Consider the following 10,644-nt stretch of genomic DNA (forward strand, 5'->3'; position numbering starts at 1 on the left):
AAAAAAAAAAAAAAAAATCAGAGTCAGTGGAAAGCAGCACATAGTTTTGCAGAAAGTATCGCACTAAATATGTGTTAGATGATGGATAAAAACTGAAACTATGCCTTCGGTTCAACTCAACCAACCTTTATCGAATGCACACAAAACACCCTGCGCTATGCTAGGCTCTGCAGAGACAAAGCTAAGAAGCAGTACTTGTCCTCAAAAATCTTGTCACATGCTGAAACTGTGATCTGAATAAAGGGTCTGTGGGACACAGAAGAGGGAGGAGTATGTAGGATTTGGACGAGCAAAGCGGATGGGGAAGAGATTCCAGGCAAAGGAAATTATAGAGGCCAAGACTTGGACAGGATTGGGATCCGAGTGAAGCGTATAAATTGGGATCACAGTGGGCCTGTCTAGTATGAAAGGTAAGCGCTGAGCCGGGCGAGCTCTGTTTCTGTCTGTGCAAAGAGGACCTCTGGGAGGTCTGATTTGCAGAAAAACCACAGGCTGTCTGGGCTTGCCCAGTGGCTGGGATAACATGACTGAGCCCTAAATGGTAAATAACAACAGGGGATTAAGTCATAAGAAGAGAGAGAAATTGGCACAATAAAGGGAACAAATGACATTTCTGAATGCAGGGTGTGGGACACATCATTTTCTTGGGCACTTAATCATTTTCTGAAGCACCACCTTGGAATATTACCAAAGGTGGCCCTGGGGCCACTTTACAGTTTAAGAATCCACTGGAGCTCCTAAAGGTCTGGTTTCTTTCTTTCTTTGTTGTTTTTTTTTTTTTTTTTTTGAGACGAAGTCTTGCTCTTGTGCCTCAGGCTGGAGTGCAATGGCGTGATCTCGGCTCACTACAACCTCTGCCTCCCGGGTTCAAGCGATTCTCCTGCCTTAGCCTCCAAATAGCTGGGATTACAGGTGCGCCACCACGCCCAGCTAAGTTTTGTATTTTTAGTACAGACAGGGTTTCACCATGTTGGCCAGGCTGGTCTCAAACTCCTGACCCAGGTGACCCACATGGCTCTGCCTCCCAAAGTGTTGGGATTACAGGCGTGAGCCACTGCAGCTGGCCTAAGGACACTGGTTTCTGTAGTTGCTAGGCTGTCGGGGATGGGCTGAGTTTTGACCACTGTATGCATACAAAGGCTGCTGAATACAGGTGAGTAAACTCAGCACTGCTCTTTAGAAGCAGTCAGTAAAAGCTGATTTGAGGATAAAGAATCCGTACACCAGCCCCAAGTAATTAATACTCCCTGACTTGGCCCTTTGGAAGTGTCTCTTGGCAGGTTTTGGGAGGAGTGAAGAGAAAATGGGAAGGCGTGTATAAGGAAATGTGTGTGGAGGGAGGGCTGGCTGGGTGGAGAAGAGAGTTTTTACCTCCGAAGGAGAAACAGCTAGCCAGGCCAGAGGCTGTGCATCTCCCGGCCTCAGAGAATGATTGTGAAAGCACGTGGCTGTGGAGCCCCGCCCAACCCAGGGTTCTGCTCACACTGATTCTGTTGACCTGGCTGTAGAAAGCCCTTTCCTTCTCACTGGGCGGGTGCAGGCACTGTGCATTATTTCCAGTCCCTGATGGCTTGGCTCTTTGAGGTGAGGTGTTCAGTTCACATGAGAGCAAGCCTGTCCCGTGGGAGGGTGACTGTAACTGGAGCAGGATCTGGTTTAGCCCCAGTCAAAATTCAATATGCATAGGAGAGGCCAGGGGTGTCCAACCCTCCGGAGCCCGGTCCCACAGCCCCGGGTAGCTTACGTTCCTGGGACTGCGCTCTTCCGGGTTACGGCCCTACTAGGCCTCATGCTCTACAGAGTATTTTCACAAAAATGATCTCACTTCATCCTCACAGTCACCTTGCAAGGTAAACATGATTAACTCTCTGCTGTATAAGAATAGGCCAAGTCTCAGAAAGGTTAAGTGGACTTTTTAAATAGTAAAGTCCACTGAAACGAGTCCATGCCGGCGTTGCGCTGTGACTCAATTCCAGTTTTCTAAGCTCCACGTCGCATTCTGCCACCCATAATATGTGTGATGATTTTTTTTTTTTTTTGAGACAGAGTCTTGCTCTGTTGCCCAGGCTGGAGTGCAGCGGTGGGATCCCAGCTCACTGCAGCCTCTGCCCCTCCTGGGCTCAAGTGATCCTCCTGCCTTAGCTTCCTGAGTAGCTGGGATTACAGGTGCCTGCCACCATGCCCAGCTAATTTTCGTATTTTTAGTAGAGATAAGAGTTTCACCATGTTGGCCAGGCTGGTCTTGAACTCCTGACCTCAATTGATCCACCCGCCTTGGCCTCCCAAAGTGCTGGGATTACAGGAGTGAGCCACCTCACTCAGCCTTAAAAGAAAATTCTTAAGGTGTACTCAAAAAGGACACATCATCCATTCACTCATTCTGTAGCTTCTGGAAGTAAAAGGACTTCTCTTTTTTGACCAAACATGGCTAAAATAGCTCAATATTAAACATGTGGCCGGGTGTTGTGGCTCACACCTGTAATCCCAGCATTTTGAAGACCCGTGAGAGGACTGCTGGAGGCCAGGAGTTCCAGGCAGACTGGGCAACATAGCGAGACCTGGTCTCTACAAAAAATTTTAAAATGAGCAGGCAGCTCGTAGTCCCAGCTCCTCAGGAGACTAAGGCAGCAGGAAGATCAGTTAAATCCAGGAGTTTGAAGTTGGACCAAGCTGCGATCCCATCACTTCACTCCAGCTTGGGCAACAGAGTCAGACCTTGTCTCTAATAAATAAGTAAAAATAAAATAAAAAACATGAGGCTTGCTCAAAGCCACGAAGCCAACGGGGTTACAAGAGGCTGACCCCAAAATCGCAGTGTGAAGTTGCTGTCATGAGTTTTTAGCTTCTCTACTTCTGCAGACTCCATAGCAGGTGATGAAGGGAGAGTGGAATTAGGATTTACAGATTGTCATCTGATATCACATTTATCATAACAAAACGTATCTAAGGCTTGTTATTCTTGTGCCATAGATGACCTTGAAGAAAGAGTGAAACTGCTCCGTAATTTCCATCTGTGCTCTCAGCTCCCATTGCGTAGAAGTACAGAAGAAATTTGTTTTGCCCCAAGCAGAGTAAACGGTCCAATCCAAAATGTGGGCTTCGGTCTCTCAGACTTCTCGCTAAAGTGCTTCCCAAGCAAAAACCAATATCCTTCTGATCTTTCAGGAATTTGGAGTTGCCTGTTTGCTTGGATTCTGCAATGAGTGTCAGGTTTCTTTTTCTTACAACTTTCCCTAAGTCCAATGTAGAGACGAAAGCAACTCTATGTTGGATGCTAATTCACCATGTTGGCTTCTGATTAATCCCTTGTATTAGCCCATTTTCATACTGCTATAAAGAAGTACTCGACACTGGGTAATTTATAAAGAAAAAGAGGTTTAATGGACTCACAGTTCCACATGGCTGGGGAGGCCTCACAATCACAGCAATAGGCAAAGGAGGAGCAAAGGCATGTTTTACATGGCGGCAGGCAAGAGAGCTTGTTCAGGGAGCTCCCACTTATGAAACCGTAGATCTCGTGAGATTTATTCACTGTCACGAGAACAGCATGGGAAAAACCCATCCCCCCATGATTCAGTTTCCTCCCACCAGATCCCTCCCATGACATGTGGGGATTATGGGAGTTACAATTCAAGATGAGATTTAGGTGGAAACACAGCCAAACCGTATCACCCCAGACCTCTAAGATTTCCACTTTCTCTATAGTTTCTGGTGCCAGAGCAGGTACTTACTGTAAGTTCTGCACTTCAGCCAAACAGCATTGGTGTTATAGTACTTCAAGTGTCTCACACATTGCTTCTGTATCACCCTTTACCTAGGGTATCTAAGCCCTGGCTCTCGGGCATAATGGCGCAGACATCCACCATCTCATCTCACTGCCAGCCAACACACATACATAGCTTCTGGTCCTAAGTCCCTGCTAAATATTTCTTTGTAAGAAGATGGATTTGTCAGCCTCTTTCTTTGGCCTCTCAGCTTCCTCTGACTTTTGCTGGTAGGTTTGCATAGACATGCTCAACAGGGAACACCCAAAGAGCTTCCCTAGACCTCCCTGGCAGTGGTCTCTCAACCACTGAACAGCAGGATGTGCGGTTCTAACTCCCCAGGGACCTGGCTGCCTGGCCACAGCCTTGAGGCTGTGCATCTGGAAGAATAATACCTTGGTGGGATCGCTCGGCGACGTTCAACAAATTCTCGTAGTCGGATGGCAGTCATGATGGATGGGAATCTGAAAAAAAAATATGGATAAAGGATCATATTGCCAGGTTTCACATAGTTCCATGGGTGAGCCCTCTAGTACCACAAAGTCCATCTTGAAAGAAATCAGTAAAAAACTTGACATAGTAGAAAAACTATGGGTATAGACTTCCTAAGGGAAGGAAATACAAGGTTAGCAAAGGAGCAAAAAGAAATGGTAAGCACAAGGCAAATACACACAGATGTGCTTTTCTTTTCTTTTTTGAGAAGGAGTTTCACTCTGTCTCCCAGAATACAGTGGTGCGATCTCTGCTTATTGTAACATCTGCCTCCTGGGTGCAAGTGATTCTCCTCCCTCAGCCTCCCGAGTAGCTGGGATTACAGATGCACAGCACCACACCCAGCTAATTTTTGTGTTTTTGGTAGAGATGGGGTTTCACCATGCTGGCCAGGCTGGTCTCGAACTCCTGACCTTGTGATCCACCTGCCTTGGCCTCCCAAAGTGCTGGGATTACAGGCCTGAGCCACCACATCCAGCCAGATATGCTTTTCTTCAAAAAGCAAAGGTTAAAAAAAAAAGGTTAATATAAATAAATAAGAAAATAAAAAGCAATGGCACTGTGCTGATGTTAGTTGGGTATAGTCTCCTGTCTCACTTCATTGTTTTTGTTTTTGTTTTAATCAGTTACAACCCAAGATCCTGTTTCATTTCTTAGTGGGCCTTCCTACCTCACAAGCTTGCAAGCAAAGCACTACATTTCCCAGAGTCCCTCACAACTAGAATTTTGGCGAGGAATGAGAGTCCCTCAATCAGCTATACTTGTTAGGATTTGGAAGGTGGACACAGGGGAGAGGCTGCCACCTTGATCTTCTCTACTGGCGAAGCAAGGTTGTGGAGATATGGTGTTTTTCTGCAGCAAACTCTAATGTCTCACTTCCAGCTTTGGGGAAGTCAAGAAGCAATTGCTGTGAAGGCAGTGGCTGAACTCTGTGTCCCAGGGTTCAAATTCCTGCGTCCTGGGTGGCAGAGGCAGTGGCGTTGGGAGTAGGTTCTTGAACTCAGTACTCCTGGAAGCAGCTTCCTGATCTGGACTGACATAACTTTCCCAGTGATGGGTCAGTTTTGGGGAGATGTTCTAGATGCCTCCTGGGGGCCCCACCCAGAGCCTGTTCCTCCAGCGCTTCTGAAGATTTTTTTTAAGGCCTTCATTCTCTATGTTAACATTCTTTCTGTTTTCCATACTGACCGTAGACTAAACATACATGTTGTTTCTAGTCTAAAATTTCTTTTCACATCTGGTTTTTTTTTTTTTTTTTTTTTTTTACGATCTTGTTTTGTCACCCAGGCTGGAGTGCAGTGGCACAATCTTGGCTCACTGCAGGCTCTGTCTCCCAGGTTCAAACAATTCTCCTGCTTCAGCCTCCTGAGTAGCTGAGATTACAGGCTCCTGCCAACACGCCCAGCTAATTTTTGGTAGAGATGGGGTTTCACCATGTTGGCCAGGCTGGTTTTGAACTCCTGACCTCAGGTGATCCACCCACCTTGGCCTCCCAAAGTGCTGGGATTACAGGCATGAGCCACCGCATCTGGCCCACATCTGATTATTTGCTGGAGAATGTGGCTTTCTACAAGCAAACCGCTACATTTAAATAATCCCATGACGTGGTGAGACACCATCTCCACGAAAAACACACACACAAAAAAGAAGATTCACATGAAAAAGAGTAAACAATGGGAAGGGAAATTGAGTGGCTGGGGGACAGAGGCATGCTTTTCGCCATTTACCTGAGGAATGCTGCGCTCTGCATATCTATTATGTATGTACAAAGACAGCTAGGCCTGTGGTTTGCACAAACACGGCTGGGGTATGGGGGGAGAACACTGGACTGAAACCTGTGTGGCTGAGGCACACCATTTTCCCACTGTGCGCATTGACAGTAGCCCTCGGGAGGGTTAAATGGGCGATGCTGAGTGCGGGAGTGTTCTGTGCCCTTGAAAGCATCTCCGAGAAGGGAGAAATATGAGTTCCTATGGCAATCACGGATTACGCATCAGGTAACATGTATTAACTCCTGTTAGCTTCCCAGCAACCCTTCAGAGTTCTATTTGCTTCCAAGAAAATTAAAGTACTAAGAAGTCCAGTAACTTGTATGAGGTTACCAAGGAACCAGGGCTGGAACCCTCTGGCTGCAGAAATATTTATTTTAACTCTTATTCTCTATCGAAACAATCACAAGGCACCCAGACCATCAGCCAAAACAAAACTAGGATTATTCAGTAACCAGGAGACAGAAAGGACTGGAAACAAAAATGTGTAACGGCTCCTTCTTTTCCCTTTCATAGTCAACGGTTAACTCTGCCTGCTGCCTGGCTAGCTGCTTTATTTCACCTAAGTGTGTTTTTCAAAGCAACTTGAAAGCTGATCACTGATTGTCTGATCTATTCAGCAAAGATTTATTCACCAACTACCTTCACCTGACACTGCCAGGCACTCTAGAAAATGCGTTTAGCAGAAGATGCGTGATTTCACTGTCATGTTGCTTAGCAGTCTGGTGGAGGAGATAAAGTCAGATATTAATCATAGAGCCATGCAAATATAAAATCAAAGCACAGTTACTGCTAAAATAGAATCCTTTAGTACCAAGTGACCTTCCAGGCAGCTGGGTGGCTGGGCTTCCCTTTCCTCTTTCAGAGGTCTAGAACACAGGCTCTAAGAGCAGATAAGTCACATTTGCTTCAGAAAACCTGCACATTTTCCCTGATAGGAAACATCTGAAAAGGTTTTCTCAAGAAAAAGGACTTTCTGAAGACTTCGTTGAAAAACATTTTTTAAAATTGGCATCTATTTTTATGGTAGGAAGAATTTTAAATATTGTTAAATTAGGCCTGTAATCCCAACACTTTGGGAGGCCGAGGCGGGTGGATCACTTGAGATTAGGAGTTCAAGACTAATTTTCAGGCAGGAAAATTGCTTGAACCTGGAGGTGGAGGCTGCAGCAAGCCAAGATGATGCCACTGCACTCCAGCCTGGGCGACAGAGCAAGACTCCATCTCAAAAAAAAAAAAAAAAGTGTTGTTAAATCAAAGCTTGGGAACTCCCAGTACAATGTCCAGTGGAACTAGTAACAATTACTTAGTAAATTTAATCAATGTATAGGCCCCAATTAAATGATAACTACCGAGCTATTAATTAATCTGTCCAGAGAAGGGGCAGAGGAAGGATATTAGAGTCAGGGTCCCAAGACTGATGTTATGCATCTAGCAAGATTTGGAGAATTCAGTGAGTCAATGGAAACGTGTGGAATAGTCAGGAGATAGCATTTTAACTGGTGAGTACATTGCATCACTTGATTTTCTGGATGCATTTTATAATGCCCCTTTTCCTTGGAAGTGTTGCATCTGTGTTCATGAAATTAGAGGAAGTTCAACCCCTGGGGAAAGCCGTGCCCTAGTGATCAGAGCGTGCAGAGAAGGCATGGGTGAAGAGGCTCTTCTCAGGATTGGCATGACCCACCCTGGCTAGGAGCATGACTACTGTACTTTGAGCATGCGTGTGATGACAGGCCGTTTAGAGCGGCTCGCGGTAACTGAGGGGCTTTCCCAGTCCGCTGTTGCTTCTGTTTGTCAGGCAGCCAGTTTTCCCGGTTCAGGAAGGTTGGCTCCCCTCGCCCTTCATTCTCACCGATTCCATAGTGAGCTCTGCTGCCTGAATACTTTTTCCTTTCTCCTTCTCTAGTCTAAATTAAACCCATTCTTCAGGGCTGTATTCAAGTCTGGCAGAAGTTCTCTACAAGGCCTCTTCTGAGTTTTAAATGGCCCATTTCCCTCCTCTGAATTCCCAGAGCCCCTGGTAAATTCTACTATGCATTTTGGTTTACTGGCTGCTGAATTAATTTAGTCATTCTATTATTGAAGAAAAATTAGCGAACTCTCTGCCAGGCTTTGGATAAGGCTCTAGAAATTCTTCAAACAACAAGACATCTGGGGCTTTTTTGTGGTTGTTTTTTGTTTTCTTAAATAGACACAGGTCTTGCTATGTTGCCCAGGCTGGTCTCAAACTCCTGAGCTCAAGCAATTCTCCAGCCTCGGCTTCCCAAAGTGTTGGGATTACCGGTGTGAGCCACCACGCTTGGCCAAGACAGCAGTTTATACAGCACTTTGTCTCTCCAGGTAAAATGTGAGCTCCTAGACGCTGGGGACCACTTTGTTTTGGTGGCCACTCTCTTTGCTCTCTTTGTCCTTTTTCTATCTCATTCTCTTGCAAAGGGTTTCCTATCCAAGGAGTGCTTGATGCCTGCTTCAGAATGAATGAATTAATGAAAGAATCGGTCGCTCAGCTAACTCAATAACCTGTTAATCTAGTTAACAGCTTTTAAAACTTAGGTCTTCTTGTATCACAGAGAACCAGATATCTTAAGAAATACTGGTGCACCCATTTCTAAGAAAAAACAAAACAAAAAAAGACACGTTGAGTTAAAACTATTACAAGAATTCAAAGTTGAGTGGGATGAGTGTTCACTTTCTAAAAGAAATGTTTGCTTTATCAAAAGCCTTGCCATAACGTTTCTTTATGGTGTGAGTTCCTATCTCTAAAATACTTGAAATGTAGTCACCATTTAGTAATGCAGCCACTACGGGGGGCAAGAGAGAGGTACAGGCAGTAACAACCACACCACTATTACCTGCCTCGGCTGCAGTGGGCAGAGACCTCCTTGTTCTTAAAAGCACTCCTCTGAGGACAGTGGGAATTACAGCTGCCTCCTGCTGCTGGATCAACTGCAGAGACACACTGCAGCGGTGCAGAGCCTGATCCTTTACATCATTCAAAGGGTATTGTGATGCACATTGGCTTACAGAGCTTTGCCAGGCAATGCATTTCAGGTCTCGGGCTTGTAAAAAGTAGAGACCCTTTGGTCGCTAGGGAGAGTCCAGCTGCATGTGAGAGAAAGGGCAAAAATGAGTGTGAAAAGGAAAATCCTGTAGGCAAATAATCCAGGCTGTCTAATCAGCGGAGCTTTCTTTTCTGTAAAGATTGTCCCAAGCACAACGTAAGGTGAAAATCTGGGTGTCACACTGAGGACTCCTGCCCTTTACAAGCCAGAATTGAGGAAGCGGTTTGGTACCGAGGGAAAGATGAGGCCAGCTCTGCCTGGTTCAAGACTAGATTAGGCTCCAACCTGCACCTCTGAAGGTATCAAAGGAGGATTTTAATTATTTAAAAATATGGTTCAAACCAATCCATGGAGTATCACAGTAGCACTACTATACAGAACAGCCAGTCATAACCCGAGAAGAAGAAAGCAAAATATTTATTCTGACCAACCTCTATCAAAACCAAACCAAAACAAAACGCTGTTATTATGTACCGTAGGTTGCCCTGGAAACAGGGGTACGTCTCAGTTAGGTACAGTTTGCAAGTTAGAAAGTAAAATATTTCCATAAGATTCCAGATGGCACTTAGGAGAGACCAGCGGCTAGGCTGGGTTCCCACTGGGAGCGTAACCTACATGGAAGAGGCATAAAATAATGTAATAACAGAGTCTTGGTGACAGAGCATTTTGTGGAAAGCAGATAAGCTAGGGAAAACTTAAATATATAAGAACAGAAGCAACAAACTGGACCCACACTAATAGAAATGGTAAATTGGTTCTCATTTGTTGAGTATGCACCTTCCCACATATTGTTTTAACTATTAGACAAGCCATCTAGAATCTCCGCCACCACCATGGAAGGAGATTCTCTATCGAAAACGAAGTGTTTCTATTTGAAATGAAGGCTAAGATAAGCTAAGAAACTTGCCTAACAGTCATACAACCACGTTGTAATGAATCTACAATTTGAATCCAGTTTTTTGATGTCAAAGTCGTTTTAAGAATAATAGGCCTTCTTCAATATTATAAGAATAATGTGTTCTCCATTGAGGAAAAAAAGTGAACAAAAAAATTCACATGTTCTTTATGTAAGATATACCTGGTGATATTAAAAAAGTACAAAGGAGAAAGTTTAAAAATAAACACAGGACGGGGACAAGGGTCGTGCCAGTAATCCCAGCACTTTGGGAGGCCAAGGTGGGTGGATCACTTGAGGTTGGGAATTCGAGACCAGCCTGGCCAACATGGCTAAACCCCATCTCTACTAAAAATCCAAAAAATTAGCCAGGCATTGTGGTATGCACCTGTAATCACAGCTACTCAGGAGGCTGATGCAGGAGAATTGCTTGAACCTGAGAGGCAAAGGCTGCAGTGAGCAACCTCACACCATTGCACCCCAGCCTGGGAGAAAGAACAAGACTGTCTCAAAAAATAAATAATAATTTTTTAAAAAAAGAACGCAAATCGGCCGGGCGCGGTGGCTCAAGCCTGTAATCCCAGCACTGTGGGAGGCCGAGGCGGGTGGATCACGAGGTCAAGAGATCGAGACCATCCTGGTCAACATGGTGAAACCCC

At 45.1% G+C, this 10,644-nt stretch overlaps 1 protein-coding gene across 3 annotated transcripts in view; it reads right to left on the reverse strand.

Moving 5' to 3' along the window:
• CUNH1orf100 (chromosome unknown C1orf100 homolog) overlaps positions 1-8,976 on the reverse strand; it is a 26,943-nt gene extending 17,967 nt beyond the window's left edge. For all 3 annotated transcript variants that reach the window (XM_017532103.2, XM_017532102.2, XM_037739828.1), the window contains exons 1-2: positions 8,881-8,976; positions 4,160-4,228 (exon numbers count right to left, since the gene is read on the reverse strand). In XM_017532103.2, the coding sequence (XP_017387592.1) occupies positions 4,160-4,215 (56 nt within the window). In that variant the 5' untranslated portion in view covers positions 4,216-4,228; positions 8,881-8,976. The remainder of the gene's footprint in view (positions 1-4,159; positions 4,229-8,880) is intronic.
• Between the last annotated feature and the right edge of the window lie 1,668 nt (positions 8,977-10,644).

This window comes from Cebus imitator, unplaced genomic scaffold (assembly GCF_001604975.1).
Source record: "Cebus imitator isolate Cc_AM_T3 unplaced genomic scaffold, Cebus_imitator-1.0 Scaffold75, whole genome shotgun sequence".
In the NCBI taxonomy this organism is placed as follows: domain Eukaryota; kingdom Metazoa; phylum Chordata; class Mammalia; order Primates; family Cebidae; genus Cebus; species Cebus imitator.